Source organism: Rhinolophus sinicus, chromosome 2 (assembly GCF_057876585.1).
Source record: "Rhinolophus sinicus isolate RSI-liver-muscle chromosome 2, RSI-T2T, whole genome shotgun sequence".
NCBI classification, from domain to species: domain Eukaryota; kingdom Metazoa; phylum Chordata; class Mammalia; order Chiroptera; family Rhinolophidae; genus Rhinolophus; species Rhinolophus sinicus.
In genome coordinates this window covers 92268682-92293081 of record NC_142502.1, presented here as the reverse complement: position 1 = coordinate 92293081, position 24400 = coordinate 92268682, and the positions used below count along the sequence as shown (strand labels likewise).

At 39.7% G+C, this 24400-nt stretch overlaps 1 protein-coding gene across 8 annotated transcripts in view; it reads right to left on the bottom strand.

Moving 5' to 3' along the window:
• ADGRF1 (adhesion G protein-coupled receptor F1) overlaps positions 1 to 24400 on the bottom strand; it is a 44347-nt gene that overhangs the window by 4382 nt on the left and 15565 nt on the right. For 7 of the 8 annotated variants that reach the window (XM_074333041.2, XM_019734804.3, XM_019734803.3 and 4 more), the window contains exons 7-15: positions 23203 to 23303; positions 22138 to 22196; positions 18920 to 19071; positions 17676 to 17839; positions 15875 to 16063; positions 11809 to 13182; positions 10140 to 10181; positions 9083 to 9142; positions 5434 to 5500 (exon numbers count right to left, since the gene is read on the bottom strand). In XM_074333041.2, coding sequence (XP_074189142.2) covers positions 5434 to 5500; positions 9083 to 9142; positions 10140 to 10181; positions 11809 to 13182; positions 15875 to 16063; positions 17676 to 17839; positions 18920 to 19071; positions 22138 to 22196; positions 23203 to 23303 — 2208 coding nt within the window. Of the gene's footprint in view, positions 1 to 3732; positions 4191 to 5433; positions 5501 to 9082; positions 9143 to 10139; positions 10182 to 11808; positions 13183 to 15874; positions 16064 to 17675; positions 17840 to 18919; positions 19072 to 22137; positions 22197 to 23202; positions 23304 to 24400 lie in introns of those variants that run through there. The other variant, XM_019734802.3, reaches the window with a different exon arrangement.

Below are 24400 nucleotides of genomic sequence, written 5' to 3'. Positions count from 1 at the left end.
ACCGAAATCTGCATCAGTCGGAGAAACAATCTAGGTGCTACAGAATGACTATTACTCAGCCTCTTTGTTTGTTCTGGAAGCATGAGAAAAACTTGAAATTAATCTTTCTAAAATCCGGAAGAGCTTATCTGATAAAAGGCCAGGCAAAATCCAAAGATGATTTCATTCTGTTATGAAATTGTAACAGTGAGATTTCTCGCTCTGAGTGCCTACTATGTTCATACATCAATAATCTTCACCTTTCAAACTGAGATGGGCAAGTTGGAGACTTTATCTTCCCTTACTCTCAGGAGTATTTAACCCTGTTGCTCTCCTTGAAATCCTTCATAAAATGCTCTTCTTAGCTTCTGGGACACCATACTCTCCTGGTTTCCTGCCTACTTCACAGGCTGCTCCCTCTAGTTCCCCTTTACTGGATCCTCCTCCTCTCCCTACCTCTAGATTATGGGGTGCTTTGGCTCAATGCTTGGATCTCCTTACTTCTCTGCTTATACCCACTAGGTGCTATCTGGTCCCATCTCTTTCATCTGAAAGCTCAGCTGGGTAAGAATCCACTTCCAGCTCATTCAGGTTGTCGGTGGAATTCATTTACTTGCAGTTGTGGGAAAGAGAACCTTGGATTTTTGCTGACTATTGGCTAGAGGCTACCTGAGACCCTTGGGGCCACCTACACTTCCCTGTCACATGGGGTTCTCCAACATGGCTGCTTTGTCAGTAAGCCTACAAGGAGAATCACTTACTCCGAGCTGCTTTTAAGACAGTCTTGTATAATATAAGGCAATCAGAAGAGTAACATCCCATAACTTTTGTCATATTTTGTTGTTAGAAGTATGATGACCCTAAGAGTGTACCTCTAGCCCAGATCTTTCCTTGACCAATAGATTAGTATACCCAGTGGCCCACTTGACATCTCAAATTGGAGGTCTCATAGGTATCTCAAAGACCTGAAGCAACTGACCAAAGCCACGTAAGCTTCGAGAGCACTGTGACCTCCAAGTTCATGCAAATGAATCAAGGGGACTTCCAACTTGAGGAAATCCCATTCTCTCTCCAATTTATACGCACGCACACACACACACACACACACACACACACACACAATTTATTTATATTTAACCACAGTTACATGGATGCAGTTTCAAGAGCTGAGTAAATCTGTAATTCCCTGCTTCTCAGAGACAATCTCTTTTAACTGATTTATTCTTTTGATATTTATTTCCATATTTCTAAACAACACGATTACAATGCTCCTTTTTGGCTTCTCAGTTTTATTGTTTTCCAAAAACAAAGAATGAAGATTTAGATCTCTTTTGCCATGCCTTAAAATATACCTCCAATTCTCCACCTTCCAAATATACTTACGTTTTTATTTCAGTAATAGCAAAATCATTTTACATTATTGCTATGCTGTTTATGAATCTTCTTTTTAAATTCTGTGACCTGAAATTTCACAATGATGTTGTCTTAGCCCATTTGGGCTGTTATAACAAAATACCATAGACTGGGTGCCTTATAAAGAACAAACATTTATTTCTCACAGTTCTGGAGCCTGGAAGTCTAAGATCAGGGAGTCAGTATGAGCAGGTTCCGGTGAAGGCCCTCTTCCAGGAGGCAGACTGTTCTCCTGTGGTAGAAGGGGCGGGGAGCTCCATGGGGTCTTTTATAAGAGCTTTAATCCCTTTCATGAGAGCTCCAGCCTCGTGACCTAAGTGCTTCTCAAAAACCTCGTCTCCTACTACTATCATCTTGGGGCTTAGGTATTAGCATATTAATTTCATGGAGACACAAACATTCAGATCACAATGAAGGGTCTATTTTTATCTGTAAATTCCCTCAAGTGTGGTAAGGACCTGTGACTTCTAACAATAGAATATTACAAACATTATGGAATATCATTCACCTGACTACCGTATATTATACAAGACTCTGTCTTAAAAGCAGACTGGAGTAAAAGATTCTTCTTTCAGGCTTAGTGACGTTAAGTGGCCATGTTGGATGGAGAACCCCGTGTGACAGGGAAGTGTAGGTGGCCTCAAGAGTTTCCTTGGGTCTCCTTGGCCTCAAGGTAGCCTCTAGCCAATAGTCAGCAAAAATCCAAGGTTCTCATTCCCACAACTGCAAGTAAGTGAATTCTGCCAACAACCTGAATGAGTGGGAAGTGGATTCTTCCCCAGTCAAGCTTCCAGATGAAAATGCATCCTAGCCAACACCTTGATTACAGTCTGTGAGACCCTGAGCGAAGGATCCAGTCAGCTGGGTCCTGACCTGGGCTTCTGAGCCATGGAAATCACAGGCTGTTAGATTGAGGACATCAGGGCTTCATGTAAAATGATGACTAGATGGTGCCTGAGATCACTTACAGACCAGAGAGTCTAGGATTCTAATCACGATTAAATAAATGATGCCATTTTCTCCTAGTCTGACTTATCTAGCCTTCTTCTTATAGTAATTCAACATCCATAACTACTATCCTGGCGTGGTCATTTGTCATCCATGTACCCTGCTCACATGATTTAACCTCTCTGTGCCTTAGTTTTTGCAGCTGTAAAAGATGAATAATAATATTCCCCACCTCACAAGCTTATTGTGAAGATGCAATGAGCTAATATACACAAGGCACTTAGAATAATGCCCGGCACGTAGTGAGCACCCTATAAATATTGTTCTTCTTCTTTGACTTCTTACCGTCATCACCACCACCACCACCATCATCATCACAATTATTGTTGAAAGAAGTCAATTCTTGCTTTAAAAATTACCAGTACAAATTTCTAAGAGACTCTGGAAACAAGGAGTCAAAGGGGTTGGTTTTCTGGGCACTGTAGTCGATGTGGAAATTCATGTGAGCAAAAAGGGATGGAAATACTTGTATGGAAGTGAAATGTCACTGCATACACTGAGGATGCCCAAAAAAATGTATACACATTTTCAGAGATGTTATCTATGCTCAAGCAGTAGTTCGCTGTAATCAGAAGTGTCTGGACGCTGATGGTAACCACTTTGAGCACCTCTTGTAATTGCAGAAGTCAAATGTGACTTGTGTTCATCTTTCGTTATCAGTATATATTGAGTATTACAATTAATACAGTTGTTTCCTTTCTTAAAATGTATATACATTTTTTTGGTATCCTCAGTGCATGAAGTGACATTCCACTTCCATATACCAGCTATACATGTAAATAAGTTCCAGAAAGTGGCACCAGCTATACATGTAAACAAGTTCCAGAAAGTACCTACAATGTATTATGAGAGAAAACAAGGTTGTTTTAGAATATCTCCCTGGAAGTTGACAACCAAATTCTCCCTCAATTTGCTCCTTACAAGAGAGAATTCTGGGAGTAATGAACCTCATGGCTCACCTCATAAAGCTTTCTCAGGATTGAGGCCGTAATGGGGCTCTAGAAGACTAGGAACCAAAAGTCATAAAAGTCCCCAAAATTCCCTTGCTGGCGTCACAATGTTTGGCAAGTCACCTCACCTCTCTGAGCCTCTGTTCCCTCATCTCTGTACTAGATCTGCCTGTGTACCTCCCTTCACTGGAATGGGGCCCAGACAAAAGTGCCTTTTAAACTGAAAAATACTGCATTAGATATGAAATTGCATTATTATACTTCCTAGCTAATGGCTACCAAGCTATCTGAAGCAGAAATTTTCACTTCATTTCTGATTAATCTTCAAAGTTATGTAACTGAACCTAAAATGCAAAGATAAGCATAAGATCCAACTGGAAAATATAGGAGGCAAATAACTTTACTCCAGAAAATTTACACCAATGACTTTGTGATGAGAAAGTGAACATGGTCCATCAATTTATCTAGGGTGATTCCATGAACTTGTCTTACTCCAATTCCAGATGATTGGAAATGGTACAGGAATAAAGCTATTTTATGAAAAAGGAAAGCACAGTTTGTGGCAGTTAAGAGGCTAGTAAAACTGACATAATTTCTGACAAAACCTACCCTTCTACAGTTATGCAAGGAAGACACCTCCCTCTTTTATTCCTAGACTTTTAAATCAGAAAATTCCATCTAATATTGAGCTAATTTCTTCACTGACATTTAGCTCTAAATGTCAAGTTGCTCCAAAACTTTTTCCTTGATTTTATGGTTTCCAGCTTTATTCAGTTGAGAAAAACTGAGTTAGCATGATGTCATTTGAGGACTCTCCAGTATGAGAAAATGCATAAGCGCCTAAGAGAAGAAAGAGAGGATTAGAATTATTGCTACTAACTGAGAATCAAGCATGAGACTAAAATGAAAATAAACCTAGGCAATTCCTTACAACTCTGGATAGTTTTAGGATATGACAGTAAGGAAAGATCTAGAATGTAGTTGATCAACAGGAGCAGCATTTCATAATGCCGTAGAAACTTGCATTTGTCAGACATCTTTCATTGGAGAAGAGAAGCACCGTATTTTTCGGATATTGCTGGAAAATTAGATCAAGTAGATGTGAGCTCACAGAATGTTATTGCTGGAAGGAACCTTAGTGATGTCTCAGATTTTCACTTTGCTGATGAAGAACAAAATCCCAAAACGTGAAGAGGTTTGTAAAAAGCACGCAGGCTGGTTGGTGGCAGTGATCACAGGACCCAGGGCTTCTGGATGAGCACATTAAACATTTTAAAAGGAAAGTGACTTTTCAAGTTTAGAAACTTGAACTTTATCTGGAATTCCAAGAAATTTGATGGGAATGAAAATTAAATTGCCCATGTCACTACCTTAATAAGATATTAATGTAACTTAATGTGAAATGGGACACAGGCACTTATGTAGGACTTCAACTTAACTTGTAATGCAGTAGCTCTTCCTCAACCCCAACGTTGCACACAGCCTTCTCCTCCGAGAATACTGCCACTATTTTCAATGCTTAGATATCAGTCTTCCATTAACTGAATACCACTGACTTGAGCCACAGCCGATATATGAGCATAGGAACAATGCATGACATAGACAGAGGAGAGAGTGTTCTTTCACCAATAGCAGATGGTAGCTCCTCTATTTCCAGGAACACTTTAGGGAGAAGGAAGTGCCCAACATTAGGGCACAAGCACTTGGCCTATGCCCACTAATCAGCAGCTGACACAAGAGGAGCGATTCTTCAGCAAGGACACAATTGATGTTAGTTTAATCACAATCCTTCACCCTATGGCCTTGATGATCAATGCCACAAATTTATATAATCTAACTGAGAAAATGGCAGTATCTTGTGATAAAATTAAAAGTGACATTTGCTGGTCTCCATGAGCATCCAATCCCCGGCATTGTTCTATCAGCCCTGAGCACCAACCGGATAAACTCTGGACACATGGCTGGCTGATACCTCACACTTCCCATGCGAAATTTTTAAAAAGTTGCCATTGAGTTTTCCTCATGTGACATAGTCATATTCTCCCTTCCTACCTTTTATAATCTTTGGGTTCTTGTAACTCACCTTTGTGCTGCAACGGGTTGAAAAACTTTGCGCCTTTCGGTTTGGCAGATAAATCTGATGAGTTTTGCTGCACAAAAGAAAAACCAGTCATTTGGACATTAATAGTATCCTTTGGGTGATGGTCTAAGTTTTCTGACTTTTGATGTCATTAACAATCCTTTATTCCATTGACATAGTACCCTAATCTCATTTCAAGAAGTTAGAGTACTCACTTCCTTATTCTCTTTGTTTTAATCTGCTGTAAAATGCCTAAGAATTTACTTCTAAGTGAATCTTGTATTTTTTATGTTGTTTTCCTTTATTTTTTTTAATTAAAAAAATTTTTTTTTATTTAAGTGTGTTCTTCCAGGACCCATCAGCTCCAAGTCAAGTAGTTGTTTCGATCTAGTTGTGGAGGGCACAGCTCACAGTGGCCCATGTGGGGATCGAACCAGCAACCTTGTTGTTAAGAGCACCGCGCTCTAACCAACTGAGCCATCCAGCCACCCCTATTCCTGTATATTCTTACAACTTCTAACAACAAACTAGAAGATAGTTCTAAAGGAGATATTATCCCTTTTCATGTCCATGCTTATATTTCTTGGTTCATACATTTATCACTAGAAGAGGAGCCCATGGAAGAAAAACAATACATCTAGTAAAGATGATCTCCAGTAAAGCTTTGCTTTATTCTTGCTCCTCTTAGTATTCAAATCTCTTTGGCAGTAATCCTTTTGTCATTGGTTCAGAGGCTAAACAGAGTTAAAAAATTTAAAACTAAATTATCAAACCAAAATAAAATCTTTAAGATAAAAATCATGCACTTATTGGGAAAGGTAAAAGTATTAAGATATAGCATGTCCTTTGCACACTCATTAATTAATTTGTTCATTAATTTAACTTCTCATATTGAGTGCTGTTATATGCCAGACACTGGTTTAGACACCACAAATATTGAAAGAAATAAGTTCCATTTCTTGCTATAGTTCAAGGAAGCTAAATCAAGATAGGAGAGATAGGATTTATTATATGCAGTGGATAACCCAGAGATAATCTCCTGATTTTCACTGAAATACATAAGTGGCTACCCATATTGAGCTCTGAAAAAGAAATGATCGTAGATATAGAGATGAGAAATGTCTAAAAGTTCCAAAGCAAAAGAATTGATTTTCTAGAATTCAGGGCTCAGTAAACATATACTACTATAACCGTAATGAAAAATCCTAAGGTCATGATCATGGCAAGTGAAACCGTGTCCTGTCCCATTTGGAGAGAGGAATCTTAGATTGCAAGACACTCAAGGACTCTACGTGGTCTGAGAAAAAGCAGCATTTTCTGGCATGTACTTAACATGGGCTTAAGCTGTTGCATGAATAGCTGGCCCAGAGTCATTGGAACTAAGAATAAATAAATCCCCTCTCTGTGGAGGGGGAGTCTGTAGAAGTCATCTGAATCTGCCTCTTGGTGAAAAATTAGAGAGAATGTGGCTAGGGACAATGGAAGGAAGAAGGGGCCTTGATCCATCAGCAGGGAGAGGGTTTTGAGAGAAAGCTCACTGTGGGTTCCCACAGTGTTACGGTGATTTGAGGGGTGGTCTTTGCTGAGAACATTGTTGGCTTCTGCTTCTATTGCCTTCAGTCAACTACCCAAACTTCCACTGCTCTTTTCAAGATCCCTACTTCACCACCCCTTCACCCATCTCTCAGTGAATCACCTTGTGTCTTATTTATATATATATCTAGGTCTGAGTTGCCCCATATCATGTCCCCAATCTCACATGTTGCTCTATCTGCACTAGCCTGAAACTTCCTATGTCCTGAGAAGAGACTAGCCTTCCATCTGCAGTCCAGCCACACCATCTGACTTCCTGGGAATTCTCTTCCGTCAATTATACCCCCCCTCTCATTTGTTTACAAGCTCTCTCTTTGCTGACTCATCCCTCCCAACATATAGACTTGCTCACATCCGGCAACTCAGCTCCACCCTGTGATCCCAGGTCCTGTGTCTATATCTGGTTACCTCCCTCACCTCACTGTCTTTTCTCTTACAAGAGAGAATCTTGACAGGAGTATTCATCCCAAGTGTTACGTCTTCATTTTCTTCGCATCATTCCTCAATCACTGTAATCTGGGTTCCTACTTGTTCATGCAAAATTACAAATACTCATCTTTTCATCTGCCAATGTACATTTGTTTTAAAGCATATGAGCCACCTACCCAGAAAACAAAATCTCACTTTTATTACTTAGTTTGAAAACTCAATTGGAGATAGGGTACAAATCCAAAAGATGAAAAGCCGTCACTGACCACCACTGCCTTCTGAAAAGTGTCGATGCTTAGAAACAAGGAGGAAAAACACTGTCAGACATCTTTGCTTTTGTTTTATTCTACTTGTGGGTGTTTTTCTCTCTTTGGTGTTCAAATGAGAAAAATTCTGACTTCCTGTTTTGTAGGGTGGGGAGTATCCTGTCTCACTTTATTCACTAACTATAAGTTTTTCTTTAATGCAATCACATATGCTGTAGCCCCTCCCTTTTCTTAAGAGTAGTGAATGATTTATTAGTTTCAGATTTTCTAGTTTAAAGGACTTTAATTCTTCAAGACATAAACTGAAACTCATAGAATGTTAGAAGTTCTACTCCAAGTAACTAGTCCAACACTTAATTTTAACAGTTGAGAAAATTAAAACCAAAAGGTACTAAGTGACTTTCCTAAGGTCACACAGCCAATTGGTTACTGAGTCAGAAATACAGGGCAGGTCTGCCAACTTGTGGGCCCACTGCTCCCTAATTCACAACAGTGCCCTCTACTATGAAATGTAGACTTAGGAAAATTGTTTAATGTCAGAGGTTAATTTCCTTACTCTTTTTTTTTATTACAAAAGGTTATATTGTCTCGTAAAAATTGCTAACCATCCACGTCAGTTTTCATGCGCTTAAGTCAGTTGACTTTTATCAAACACAGAAATCTCTGCTTTAGAATGCTTTCTGAAAGGCCCTCAGTGTTTCACTGCAAGACAAAAGTCTAAATTAATGTCAAAAATACCAAATATGGATGCAAAAACTTTTGTTTCTAACTGTATACTCTCCTTATGTGAATTGTACTTTTATGGCAAAGAATGAAATAGGAATCCTCTGTTTCCATACAAACTTGTCAGCTTTTAGACTTAAAAACTAAAACTGTGCGGGACAAAGTCAGTAATTCCAGCTTAAGAGAGAAACTTCAGAGAGAGCATTTTATATATTAGAAATTAGTCAAGATCTCACCTTTACTTTTCTGGAGAAGGAAAAATGATCTACAGGAGATCCAAAAACACAGGCAGAGAAAAGGGCCTTACTGACTAGATATTGGAAGACAAGTCAGACTAAAACGCATGATGTTGTTCAAAGGTATTTACTCACAGTAGCACAGAACTGGATGCCTGAGCGTCCTTGAAGCTTTCCATGCCTTCTCATTCATTCATTAATCCATTCATTCATTTCCTCTCTCACTCAAATACTCTTTAATGAATATTGACCATGTGCTTGGCACCCAGGCCAGATACCAGAAATATAATGACGACAGAAACTCAAGGGTTTTACCCCAAAGTGGTCTTCCTGTGAGGCTGTATAAAAAGAAAAATAGAAAACCGGAACTTATGCATTGGATTTCTGGCAGTAGGGGATAATTACCTTTGATGTTTGCTTCCAAGAGTTTAAAGGAGACAGCTTGTTGAACAGTAGTTGTCGCAGCTGTGGAGGCAACAAAAAATGATTGAGATACCCATATACAATCACACATAGGCAAATCAAGAACAAAACTGCAGACTGAAACTGTTATTTAACAATAGTATTTCCTGGAAGCACTTAATAGACTATAAGCATGGATGTCTAATGACATGATTTATATTCTTTTATTTCTTTTTCACCTAGAAACAAATCTAGAATTAAACAAAGAACAAGAGTACCAAAAGCCATAATAATTCAGAATCTGGACATTAGCAATTGGCAATAATTGCAAAATTGAAGTTTATCTTTGAAGGGAAGAATTTCCTAACCATGTGAATTGTACAAACAAAAGGATTATTTAGGCCAATCAGGAACAGCAGATTGCTCCTTTGCATTCAGGGGTTTTGTGTACGTGCAATAATTGTGCCAATTATAAAATATTCTTGTTTTCTTATTGAAACAAAGTCAATGGGCTTATTGTCTTTACTGCTCTCAACAGAATTGCTCAATGCTTGGGAAAAATAATAAAACAGGTTCATTTAAATTTTTTTCTATTATCTTTTACTTACATTGTTCATTCTTTTCAGGAATTTTATTTAATTTTAGAAGCTATTTAATATTTACTATATAAAAACTCTAGAAATACAGAAGTAGGTGTGTCTTGCAGCCTATTCTAGTGGATAAATTAAAGGAGAAAAACAGAATTCTCCCCAAATAAAACTACTTTTGCTCTTGAATTATTGCCAAGCCATAATATAAAGTAGAAAAATTAAAAGTAAAACCAATTTCCCTATTTTTCTATAATGTTCATATTACATGTTGTAATTAGTTTATATAGTTTATTATCAGCAGTGAGTGTTTAGTTTCCTTGTCTCCTGGCTGAGCCTGCCTTTTGTAATATTATAGAATTTTATTACAAAAGTACACATAATATAACCCTCCATATGACTAAGGGCTCCAGAACTGATGGGGACGTGTTGGATGCCTGGGGTTGGGAATAAAGAGAAATGAATACACATACCTTACTGTCCAAGAGCATTCCAAAACATAAGATGAAAAAACCCTTCAAAAAAAGGAATACATCACATGTATTGTCTTTTCCAGAAAAGAAAGCACTTAGGTGTAATACTATTCGATTCTATCACCCAACATTGAAGTGATTTTCTTGTCTGTCTCCCTACTAGACTGTGGGCAACTTGAGGCGAGGATACCATGTGACTTCCTCAATGCCTAGCATAACACAAAGCATTCAAAAATATTTTTCATCAAATGCATAAATAAAAAAAGTATTGAGTGGATACAGTTTTACTTGCAGGCCTTCATTATCCCCTTTGGGTCACCCAAACCCAAAACAGATAAATTCCACTTGCTTCTGTAGCTTAGCCTTTCTTTAGAACAGGCATTAAGTAAACATTTACTAAACATCTGTGATGGCAGCAGGCACTGAGGTCTAACCCTAAGGCCAGGCAGAGGGAGTTGACCTCTATCAGCCCCCTTTCCATCAAGTCCACCCCTTGGAGAACCTTGGCAGAAGCATCCTTGGACCTTGAAATCCTCCTCCCAGTCAGAGAACCCTCAGTTGGTGCCTGCCCCCGACAGAAGCTCTCTCAACCTGTCACCATTACGTGCCTACTGTCCCTGATTGCCATCTGTACTGTCACCTAAACGTTCCCTGATAGGCTAAAGTGGGTGGAGAACCAGCTGCTTTTAGGAGATACCTACTGGGCATTTGCTCTGAGCCCGGCACTGTGCTAAGTGCCAAATTATCTCATTTAATCTTCATATGAATTCTATGATATAGGCAATAATATTATCCCTGTCTAACAGATGAGAGAATTGAGGGACAGAGAGATCAAGTAATTTGGTCACACAGTTGATAACATGACATAATTGAACTCCTGAGCTCAAAGGTTTAACCACCACTTCCCTGACTCATAGTATAGAGATGACGCAGCAAATCATCACTGCAGCAGGACTGAAAGCTTTCTTCCGGATTCATCAAAACCCAAGGATTACTTTGTCCATCTAGCCTCTGAACACTCTCTGATTGTGGTGTGTAAAACCCATCCTTTGCAGCAGGAGTCAGCAAACTTTTTCTATAAAGAGCCAGACACTAAATATTTCAGGTTTTGAAGGTCATACAGTCTCTGTTGCAACGCTCAACTCTGCTGATATAAGGAAAGCAGCCATAGACCATATGTAAACAAATGGGTGTGGCTCTGTTCCAATAAAACTTTGTTTACAGAAACAGTGCTGGCTGGAGTTTGCCAGCTTCTCCTCTGCTGCACTCTAGGGAATTTCTTTGCACCACCATTCAGAGTCCACCAGTACTGTTGATTTATTTCCCTTTCCCTGTGTGCTTTTACAGAGGTCTGCACAAGAGAAAGAGGACTGAGTCAGCAGCAAGAGGGATAAATGTTAGTTATGTGAACTCTACTAGATTTAAAACCCTGGAATGGATTGCTGAAGAAGTCTAATATTCTGCTTCAATATGAGAGCAACTGTTGGAAAAATGGGTCTTTTTTCATTTTGGTTTGTTTTTTCCTATTTACTGTTGCCAGGCAATTCTAGTTACAGTCCTGCTGGAGGCAAGGAGATGAGAAAGCTTCTGAAGTGGTCCTACCAACCTCAGTTCTCTGTAATGATTCCAATCACCTGAGGATATGATAGGCTATTCTGATTGTTCTCACCTGGGATGCATTGAGCAATGCAAAAATAACATGCCACACCACATTCTGGCTGTCCACCATCGTTCCTATGCCAAAGCCCCAGGTGAGCCCCAGCAGAGGGGTCAGGATGAGGAGGCTCTTCCCCACGCGGACGACAGTGGCCTTGTTGTCCTGACTCAGTCTTTCTCCAACAGCGGGCCTCCAGAGCTTTGTGAGAACTAAGAGCACCACAACCAAATTCACAGCCACAATGGTCAGTGCAGGAACAGCCAGGGCCAAGAGGGGTTTGCTGCCACTGGACCAGTTAAGCCAACAACTGTCCTTCCTTCTGTAGCCATTATTAGGTTCTGTGACTGCAATCGTGATGACGGATATAATGAGCGGACACCCGTAGCCCAGGCAGAACCCGACAGCCATCATCCAAGAAATGGCCATGTGATGGAACACGAAGACGATCCGGTAGGCCAGCAGGATGCCAAGCATGAGCATCCAGAAGAACAAGGAGAGGTAGAAAAAGTGCGTAAAGAAGACTGCAGCTATGCAGATTCCAGAAGGGTTTACCGTCGCCTTCACGTTGGCAGCAATAATAAACCAAACATCGGCAATCAGGAGGCAAAGCGCTATGTTCACCATGCAAATATGACGTGTGTGTGAGGTTTGGCTTTTCTTGACCTGCTTCCAAAACAGAGCCTCAATGATCAGGCATAAGATGAGACTTCCAATGGATAAACCCAGTCCCACAAAGGTGATCCATTTCACAACAGGAGTGATGGCAGGGGGGACAAAGGGTGACATCAGCATGGAGAAGGAGGTCAGGTGAGTACACCGGCACATCACCGTGTCTGCAGTTTCATTCACGAGGTGGCAGCCTGCATCGTCCCATTGCAAATGACTGAAATCCCAAAACACACAATGAGGCTGGCTCAAGTTTGAATCGATCTTGGAAAAAATCAGGAAAATTTCATTTACGGAATAGTTTTGGATAAGCGTGGATATCACGGGCCCATTGACATGATCATTTCTGTTTTTGGTAATGGGTAGAATGTTCCCCAGGGTCAACGAGGCCATGCTGATAATAGTTTCTGGAAGGGACCTCTGGAATTGGTCGGCTCCAATTATCACACGGCCTCTGACGGGAATGGAGGTATTTGGGGGGAATAGGTCAGTCTGATAGTTGTAACCTGTCTTATGTTGGCTTTCAGACACTGGAATTCCTTTCCAGTTAATGAATTCCCGAGAAAAATTCAGAGGCAGGGCTGTTGGAGGTACCAGAACGCTGATGTTTTCCAGTGTCTCTAGGAGCTGTGAGCTGGCATGCTTTTCCTCCTGCAGTAATATTGTCCAATTGTTTACTGACGCTGAATTAAGGATGTGGTCAGCAATATTGATGACATCCTGAAATACAAGGATGAGCGTCAGTTCACATTTTGAGTAAACAAGTAACAGCTCTAGCAGTGGTTAGTTGTTGGTCCTAAGTACAGGGAATTTGCCCTGAGAATTGTCTCAACTGAGGAGCCCATTAAAATCCATCAATGAAATTCAGCAGAGTTGCTCTGCGCAGTGGAAGCTTTGAGTTAAGAATCTTGGGTGAGCAGCATCATGTAAATTGTAGAGTGATCACCCCACGGTATTCATGTGCACAGCAGGATTTCAATATGGATGAGAAAGAATCCGCAGTTGAGCTGCAGCGGTATCCGCGTTTCCTTCCTCCTGACAGCATGACTACTCAAGCTGCAGCTCAGAGGGCGTGACGTGACTTTTAACGGCTTTCCCATGTTATGTTAGTTTTTGCTAACATCAGAAGTTCTAAACTCATGTCATGGATGTTCAAGTTTTCATTCACGTGTATTTATGGATTTTGTTTACTAATGGAGAATATAAAGTAAAACTCCATGAAAAGTGGACCCAACCAACAAGGAAGTATTGAATTTTTGTGGGTTTTTTTAAGGGTCGGTCTTAATTTTTTTTTAAATTTATTGGGGTGACAATTGTTAGTAAAATTACATAGATTTCAGGTGTACAATTCTGTAATACATCATCTATAAATCCCATTGTGTGTTCACCACCCAGAGTCAGTTCTCCTTCCATCACCATATATTTGATCCCCCTTACCCTCATCTCCCACCCCCTTACCCTCTGGTAACCACTAAACTATTGTCTGTGTCTATGAGTTTTTGTTTCTCATTTGTTTGTCTTGTTCTTTTGTTGTTTTTGGTTTATATCCCACATATCAGTGAAATCATATGGTTCTTTGCTTTTTCTGTCTGACTTATTTCGCTTAGCATTATACTCTCCAGATCCATCCATGTTGTCACAAATGTTCCTATAGGGTCGGTCTTAATTTAAGAGATTCCATTTCCAAACAAGTACTTGAAAATTGCCAGTTCCTCCCTAAGGACCCTTGCTCTTGCTTAAAGCTCTGGTTCCCAGGTATTCTGCTGCACGCGTCTGTCACTCTGGCTGAGTCTTACCCTAACCAAGCCCTCTGTGGCTTCTGGCCCAGAATCCCCCAGCTCGTTTCTTCCACTGCCTCCAGGAACCTTTGCCTCCTTTTGGTTTGTGTTTGCCTGCTCTGTGTTTGCTCTCTATTTAATTTTTAGCTTTTTGGTGTCATTTTGTTACAGTTCTCTCTTGCAAACAACATGTAACCAAACTTTAAAAAAAAAAATCTGAGCACCTTTTCTTTGATTCAGGGAGTTCAACTTATTCATATTTTTAATATTTAATGTCATCTCTGACCTAATAATGGTCATATTATATAGTTCAGCATAATTGTGTGATTACGTAGCATTATACATTATATAATCAAATTTCACAAAATAGTATATATATTAACATAAAAGGCATACATCCAAAATGTTTGAAAGGATATATAACACATATTTATTGAGTACCTGCTACATGTGTCATTTGTCATTCTTCTAGGCACTAAGGTGATAACCTGAAATATAAGCCGTGGCTATTCTAGGGTGACCAGATCACAGATCACTTAGTTTTCTTTTTGCTTGTTTGTGTTTATTTCAGTAACCAAGTCTTATTTGTGTAATTTGAAAGTTAATTTTTAAATATCCAAACCAAAGCATGAATTTCCTAGCCAAAAAGAGGGAGTTCTTAATATACACACTACTAAAGTCAGAGTTTATGGCCACAGGAAAGAACAACTGCAGATTGTGAACAGATACTAAAATTTGGCACCTGCATCACACAGTGTCATCCAGTGCAGAGGCTCATCCCTTCCTCTCAGCCGGGTGCTGCCCTGCCAGGCTGCCTAGAGGCTGTTGTCTGTTATTTTGAACGCACATAATTGATCACATGAGTTTCTCATCTACTGCAGAGGAAGAAGTAAAGCTCACACAAACTGTTACATGGCTCTTCCATCTTTTTCAATAGTTCTACCATCAACTCAGTCCTTTGTTGTTCTTCCTGCGAGATAGGGCGTTTATCATGGGCCCTTCAAAACCCTTGTGCGCTGTTGGTGGGATTGCACATTGGTGCAGCCACTATGGAAAATAGTATGCAGGTTCCTCAAAAAATTAAAAATAGAACTACCTTATGACCCAGCAATTCCACTCCGGGGTATTTTGGAACATTGCTCGGCCATAAAAAAGAAACAAATCTTACCATTTGCGACAACATGGATGGACCTAGAGTGTAGTATATTAAGTGAAAATAAGTCAGACAGAGAAAGACAAATACCATATGATTTCACTTATATGTGGAATCTAAAGAACAAACAAAACAGAAACAGACGCAGATACAGAGAACAAAGTGATGGCTACTAGATAGGAGTGGGGTTACAGGGCTGGATGAAAAAGGGGAAGATATTAAGAAATACAAATTGACAGTTAAAAACTAGTCACAGGGATGTAAAGTAAAACATAGAGAATATAGTCAATAATATTGCAATAACTATGGATGGTGCCAAGTGGGTCCTAGACTTATTAGGGGGATCACTTTGCAAGTTATACAAATGGCTAACCACTATGTTGTACACCTGAAATTAGTATAATATTAAATGTCAACGGTAATTGAAAACTTTTTTTAATAATAAGAAAAAGTAGGTCCTTCCAGGACAGGTAGACCATACCTCCATTGTTGAATTGGACACCCTGAAATGGCTTGCCAGTGACAGGGATGAGACATTGCCCAGAATCGAAACCACTGAAGCCAGATTCCCAGCTGTGGTTGATGGGTTTTGCTGAATGACGACTGAAAGATTTTGCACCAAGGACGACATGGCTGCCTCAGTGGCATTGCCTGCGATCACACTGAAATTCTAGGAATAAAAATGGTTAACTTCTTAAAACACAACAAAATGCTTGTGTTTCATCAAATTTAAATCAGATTTATTGGCCACAGATCACTAACATGTGTACGGTGCCTTATAATGTACGATATTACATAACAATGTAACTACAATGGCTGTTATTCAATACTTTCTATATTCCAGAGCTGTTCTTTTGTGCTAAATGCTTTACCAAGGACTCATTGATTTAATCCTTACACCAGCCTTTGAAAGAGGTACCACTATTATTTTCATTTTATAACAAAGGAAATTAAAACTTGAAGGCATTTATTAAAAGGCATTGTCATATAAAGTATCCTAATTATACAGGAACTGATAGTGACATTCAGTAACTTTCCAAACAGTGCCCAAGTAGGAAGTGGTAAGGTAGGGTCTGCTGGCACTAAATTCTGTTATATCCACTACATTATTCTGAAAAATCCTTGTAGGATGGGAAGATAGAGGGACATACATGGAGCTTTGGCTATATTTTGTCACTGTATTTAGAGTTTTACTTCTTCCTTGAAGATCCCATCTACTTCCATTACTCTAGGCTACCTTGGAAGGCAGCCAAGAAGGGATATTACCTTATGGACAAAACAAGTCAAGCCACGAGCCCAGATCCTAACTCTTTTCCTTTTTGCTCTTCTCAGCTGACAGTGCTGTTGTCTGCCTGGGGCACCTGGGATGTGACTGCCCTCACCCTCATGCCTTCATATGGACAGTGCAAGGAGAGACCCCAGCAGCCATCAGGTCCAATCTCCCTCCCCAGTTTACTGATGAGGAAACTGAGGTCCAGAAAGGACGAAGTGAACATTATACAGTTTTGACAAACACTATTCTGAGGTCCCTACTGCAATAGCAGAGTTTCTGGCCGGGACAGAAGTTCTAGTCAGTGGAGATCTACTTGGAGAACTAGGAGTCCCAATTTCCTATGACTTGAGTTCTAACTCCTCACCATTTGCTTCCACCTATCTGCCTTAAGTACTTGAACCTTCCAAAGAGAGCATCATGGGGAGGTCACAGCCCTAGACTGGGAATCAGATGACCATGTTTCTAGTTCAACATTATTGCTACCAGAGGACCAGTCTGCCCCTTAGTCCTTCATTTCCTAATCTATAAAAGGAATTTGGTAAACCAGATGACCCTTAAGCTCCATTGCAGTTCTGTCATTCTATATGGTTCACCTCTAGGTGATCCGCTCCCTGCCCTGGTTTCTGACATATGTACATTCTATTTGTACTAAGTCTATTGTTTCTGACTCACACCTTCACTTGGATCTCTGATTTCCAGGACTGCTGAGGCCAGCTTAGTTGTTTTACCATCTATTGTAGACCTCTTCAGTACCAATTCACTCCTCTGCGGTACCCCTCCCCAACCAAAACCATCAAGTCTGACATTTTCTGACCATCTGAGCTGCCACCTAGACTCTGCTATGTATGCCCATACTCCCTGGGTTTACAAGGGTCAGCTGTCACCCTCACGTTCTTCGTTACTAGCGAGACAAATGGATATGTTAACCCTTTACTTAGCCATGCTCACTGGGAGCTGCCCACTGTGAAACTCAAAATCAGGGCAAACCTGCAAGGTGGAAATGCTTTACCTTCTTCAGTTCTTCCAGCTGAGAGAGGACGCAAGTCTCCCTGATGACCTGCCACCCAAAGGGCTGGCACTTGGCCGTGATGTTTCCAGTATAGCCTCTGCTACAGGGAAGAGTATACTCATCATTCTTAAACCCAAATCCAAAGAAAATGTTGTTACACTGCACTGGAAAAGAAAGGAAACAGAGAGGGAAAACGTTTCTGAAAAACCATAGAGCAGTGCTTTAGAAATCATATTTTCAGAGACAATACCCAGGCAAAATTCACAAGTAGGAGGAGTTTGTCTTTGGTGCCCAGCTTCATCCCTATCAGCACCCCTTTTCTCCTTCCTGACGCCCTCCCCTCCCCGAGGCTGGCTCTTCTCCCTCCAGGTGTCTGATCTGTGCCAAAAATTTTGCTTTTAGTGGGCTATTAACTAGTAAGTACGAGGTGAAATATTTTCACTCTTTAACAGAATGCTGGAAACCAGCAAATCTTCAAGACACTATGGAACAAAGCAGTAATGATATGGTCAAAAGACGGGCAGTTGCCATTTGCGGGCAACATGTCCTATTTTGTACCCCTTTAAAAGCTTCTCACATTGTGACTAGCCGCTAGTTATTCTTGCAGTTGGCCCTTCATATTATAGTCTTACCACAATTGGGACTGGGAGAAGGAGAGCTTAAATGAATATCCATAAGAGCTGTGTTTTTTTGTTTGTTTTTCCCATTGTTGTGTCCTAAGGGCCTGGACGTTGTAAACCCTCAGTAAATATTTGTTGAGTAAGTGTTGTTGAAATCGGCACAAATTTTGATAGGAGAGGTTTAAGATTGAATGTAAAGAAGTAAAAGGGAAAAAAATAACTAAAGAAAAGAAGGTGTGTGTGTGTGTGTGTGAGTATTAAAGACCCAGATATGTGCATTCTTGCCTTGGATCCTTGGATGATGACATGGATATTGGCAGCCCCAGAGACATTTCAACATGTGTACCAGTAACCTATTACTGGATCATTTCAATCACAGCCTGCAGCAAAATCAGTCTTCCACAATGTTTATAGAGGAGATCAGGTCACCGATTAGTAAGGTTCTGAAGTAGTCAGCTGAAACTGAGTTTCGTCATAAATAGCTGCCTGCCTGTTTCTACTGAAAGTCATTGTTAGAATAATTCTGTATCAGTGACATCTCCAAGCTACCCCCTGGAGACATGAATGAGCTACTAATTAAAGGACACCCCTATCCTAAGCAGAGGACAGGGAAGCTAGTATTACCTTCTCCAAATATTCTGAAAGAGTCATCTTCCAGTGGAAACAGCTTGCGAAGGCCTGCCTTAGCCTTCCCAGCCACCCATTCCATGGCGGACAGCAGGTCAGATGTGCTGCTGGAGCCAACAACTTCATACCCAGCAATGATGTTTCCATCTCTGATGATCATGTGGAAAGGAAAATGAGATTCATTTATTCAATCACTCAGGGACTACTCTGTGTGTACGTGGCATTGGGTCCTTAGGAATAAATCAAACAACTTTGGTCCCTGATTTCCTGGAGCTTCCATTCTAGTAGAGAAGGCAATGCAAATAAAAAGCAAGTAACCACGACATATAAGTACTTCTATAGTTATATGTATATATTTTTTGTTAAGTGTTATGAGAGTCAGGTATGGTGATAAGACTAGCAGGTAGATATGGGGCCCACATTAAATAAGACTAGTCAGGAAAAGCTTCTCCGCGCAGCTGTCTTTGCAGCTGAGGCCTGAAGAATGAGAAGAAAAGGCCTGTGAGACAAAGACCGCTGCCCTAGCATGTCTGCACATTCGGAGGGCCTGAGGCAGGAAAACATCTACGAGTCTGACAAATTTAAAGACTAGATGGCAGGTCAAGAATAGGCTTCTCGATGACTAAAGGTTTGAATGCGGGTTTTAAGTATCCCAGGTGAGAATAAATTAAGAGTTGAATAAAATCAATTTAAGTTAGAAGACAAAAATGTAAACAAAGAACTGGCATCACTAAAGTTCAATAAACAAGAGAGAGATGGGTAGGAGATGACATTAGAGAAGAAGCCAGGAGCCAGACCATAAAGGACCTTAGAGTGTGAATTTTATTTTTCATTAAAAGGTTTTATTCTTTATTAAAAGTCAGTGGAATGATCCAAGGTATTGTTTAAAATAATCACTCCAGCAGCTGTGTAGAAAATAGACTGAAGGCAGGAAAGCAGGGAAGGAGAAAGACTAGTTAGGAAAGAAGTGATGGTGGCGTGAGAGAGTTGGGTAGCAGTGCACGTGGGAGAAGTGGTCAGACTCAGGTCGTGTTTGAAGACTGAACCAGAGGAATTGCTAATGGAGCAGGTTTCAGGTATGGGAGAAAGAAACCAATCAAGAATGACTGCAAGGAATGGAAAAGCAAAACAGTCATGTAATGGAATATTACTGGGCAATTAAAAGAAAAAAAACACTGATACTCAGAAAAACAAGGATGGATCTCAAAGACATTATGCTGTGGGAAAGAAGCCAGACACACAAAGAGCTACACACTAGATGATTCCATTTATATGAATTTCTAGAATAGTCAGAACTAACTATTCTGATAGAAATAAGATGAGTGTTTATTTCCAGTAGGGGTCGGCCTGGAGATTGGCTGGAAAGGGGCACAGGGGAGTTTCTGGAGTGTGGGAAATGTTCTGTCTTGATAGGAAGTGTCTAGTGTAAGCATTCGTCAGAGTTTATTAAATTGTACACTTAAGCTTTGAGCTTATCACTGTGTGTACATTATAGCTAGATGAAAAGTTAAAGGCTGACTCCAAGGTTTGGCTCCGTACAGCTGGACAAATGGCATTGCTATAACTGAGACGGGTAAGACAGCGGGAGGAGTCGGTTTAAGTTTATGGAGGAGACTTGGAGGACCCCATTTGGGACACATTACATTTGACATGCCTACTAGAAAGTCAAGTGGAGACATTAATAGGCAGTTGGATATTTGGGTCTGAAGTTTAGGAGAGAAGCCAAGCTCAAGAAATACGTGTAGAGACCATTATTAGTATACAGATGGTGTTTAAAATCATGAAAGCAAGGGACGTTACATGTATTAATTAATTCTGTAATAGCTCCATGAGGTAAACACTGTATTATCCCTGTTTTGTAGATAAGGGAGCTGAATTCCAAAGAGCGGTTGGGTCAGGAAATTATTGATTGATGGATTAGCATAATCTCTGATGCTCCAAAATTCAAATTCTTAATCACCAAATTGAATTACCACTCACAATATATAAACAAATCTAAATACCCTTTTACGTCTTTGTGTTGATATGGCCCTTTTATATAGATTTTAAAAAGTATTTTACTACCTATTATTTCATTTTATTTAATGAGGTTAAATCAGGTTCCACAAGTATTAACAGTCCTGTTCAACAGATAAGTAAACTGAGACAGTAAGAGATTAAGATTTACTTTAAATCATATATGTAAAGAGTAAAACCTACATAGTTGTATTTTATAGACTTATGCCTAATAGAAAACCAGGACCATGGAAAAGAAAAATATGAATATTGAATACAAAAATTATTGTGATTGAGTCTCAATTTTGTCTGAGTTTAATGACAGCAAAGTCAAAAAGGAAAATGATCAATTATACAGACTTTGATATAAGAAAAAAAAAGAAGTGGTATTTTTCCTAGCATTGAATTTTTTTAAAACTTATAGATGTGGACCTTGATTAAAGGACAATATAAGGACATGAGATGACTAGAGGATAACTTCCAGGACAATATATTTATAACAAATGCTATTGAGAATTTCCAAAGCTGTGTTCAAATTAACTGTGAACAAATTATGTAAGAAGTCAAGTTCTCTGACCTCTAAGCCACTTCCTCTATCAAGCCAACTATAAATAGTTGCTAATCAATGCACACATGGCTAACTAACCAAATAACTTTTGGAATTAAAGTGTAAACAAAAGGATGATTTACTAAATATCGCTTTATTTGCTGTAGAGAATGACTGCAGGGTTTTGAATTATGGTGCATACATGGTATCTACACAAAAATATAATATTTACCCAAGGCCTCCCAAGGCTTTCCTTCTGGCTCCCAATTATCAACACGATACCCCACTGTGGTTCTGGAAAAAGAAAACCCATCCCTCTACAACCCACACCCTCATCTCCACTCTTTATCCTTTCCCGTACATACACACCAGTATCCCCTGCTTCCTTGCAAGTTCTGTCCTACTTCTGGGGGTTTCCAATTCTAGTCTCTCCATCGCTTCAAGAATGCCATTCAATATTTAAATTCCTAAATTCATTTAAATGAGAATGAACGCTTTCTTCTTCAGAGTTTTTAAAGCATCAGAGACTTTTGTCCAATTTTCTCAAAAATCTTACTTCAAAGACCAGTTCTGACCTATTTCCTGTCGAAGACACTTGGCAACAGCGCTAGGTATTCTGTAGGACTGAGGACCAAATCTGGGGATGCCCTTCTAAGGGCTTTGTGTTACTTACCGAAATTGGGTGACGCGAACTGACTCAAAACCTTGAATTCTTTTGTATGCTTCTTTAAGCTTCCAAGAAAACAAACAAACAAAAATAAAGCAGTGCAATATGTTGATCTTTGTCCCCATACAAGAAAGACATTTGAGCAAAAAATGGATACACACAATAAATAAACCAACAGAAACACTGAGCAAAGAAAAGACACAGCATGAAGTAGTTGCACATTATAGAAATACAGTTAAAATGACAGTTGAGAATGTACACACACACACACACACACACACACACACTTCATTTTTGAGATTGTTAATAAAGACTAAAAAACAACTGCTTAGACTAGATGATGAATTGGGTGCCGAATAATATAATAAATTTACCTAAGCTCTATTTTCTCCTTCCCCAAAATAAACCATTAATTTTTATAGATACTTACACTAAATCTACCTGCAAAGTATTTGTGTGTGTCTTCCGTTGGAACCACACCTGAACCATCACCCTAGGCAGAGGCACACTGCTCTAATTTTATGTGATTTCATTACGAAGTCCAGAATCTTGCTCAGTAACTCTCTTTAGCCTCTAACAAGAGAAGCTTCTTTATGGAACAAATTTCAGATGCTGGAAATTGAGCTTGGATCATAAAAAAAATTTATTTTGACCAGTAAAAAACAGAACATAATCAAGAGGGCTTCACATAATATTACTCACGTAAGTGAGCAAAACTGAACACAAAAGAAATGAAAAGGATTCAACTGCTAAATTCTCCTAGGAAGAAAATGTTAAAAGTACGTCAGTTGTGGACAGAGTGATTAACTCTTATGGAATAACCCACTGAAAATGAATAATTAAGAATATGTGGGGGCGGCCAGTTGGCTCAGTTGGTTAGAGCGCAGAGCTCTTAACAATAAGGTTGCCTGTTCGATCCCCACATGGGCCAGTGTGAGCTGCGCCTTCTACAACTAAACAAATAAAAGTTTTTTAAAAAAAGAATATGCGTTAAATAAATATGTTGAGTTAAAAACATCTGAACTTAAGTTTAGCCAACAATTTCTTATGTGATAAGTAGAAGGTACTTACTTGAATTTCAATTCCAGTGGCATATTTGGAGTATATAGCAGAAGATGAATTCAAAAGGTCTTTTGTAAATCTTTCATTAATTTTGAAAGTGCCCCAGACCTCTATGGGAAATTCAAAGACAAACAAACAAACGAAAAATAGACACATAAAAATTACTCAGCTGATTTAATTATAGCATAAAATTACAAAAGTACAATTTGGAGCCCATCTATTCAACAGCAGTATTTCAATTTATTTTTATAATGAATGTTCACCTAAAGAAATATAGGCAGCAAACAACCAGAATATTCAATTGTGGATTTGGAACATAATGGGATGGTAATCAAAACAATCTTATAAGTAGATAAATGTGTGGCCACTCACACGTGGTTTAAAAAGGTAGTCACTTAACACTGAAATAGATCCCCATCTAGGCATTGAGTTTAAACACTGTTCCTGTTAAAATTTTCTCAAAAAACAAAATCACTACTTGCTAACTCCAACATACCCTTGCTTTCCCCTCGCTAGTGTTTTTCTGCACTGGGAAAGGTGGTTCCCTGTCTCCATGTGGACAAATCCTGTTTACCCATCATTCAGGGCCTCGTCAAATGCACCTCCTCTCCAAGGCCCTCCCTGACCCCCAGTTGCAAAGAGTCTTTCCCTCTTCTAAATTCCTGTAGTGCTTTATCCACAGCTCCCTTAAAGCCTCTTGTAGCTACACATCTATTTGTGAACACATGGTCTGTATATAGGTCTCCACTCTACTTTGGGAAGCCTCTTATGAGTATAATCTGTGTCTGATCCACTCTGTATCTCTGGAAGATGGATCAGACATGGACCACCTTTCAAAAGGTAGGCCTTCATCAACATTGTTGAGGAAATTACGTACATTGTCTTCTTTTCTGTATTAATATCCTCACCTCCCACATAGCCTGCTAAGTCACTAATAGCAAGAGAAATGCGTCATTGTGACCACCCCCCCCCCAAATTTGTCCCAGTTCTGGGTATAAAGATGGTGCTTAATATATACATATTGCCTTAGCCTAAATTGCTGTGGTTCTGGGAAGGGGATCCAAGGATACCCAGGAAAGCTGTGCTATTTTGGGTCTTCCCTCACTCTTTGCTCAGCTCTACCGAAATCGAGAGCTTCAAGCCTTGGAGCCCATGGCATTTAGCTCACCTCATCAGCCACTGTACATAAACCTAAGTCAACAGTAGC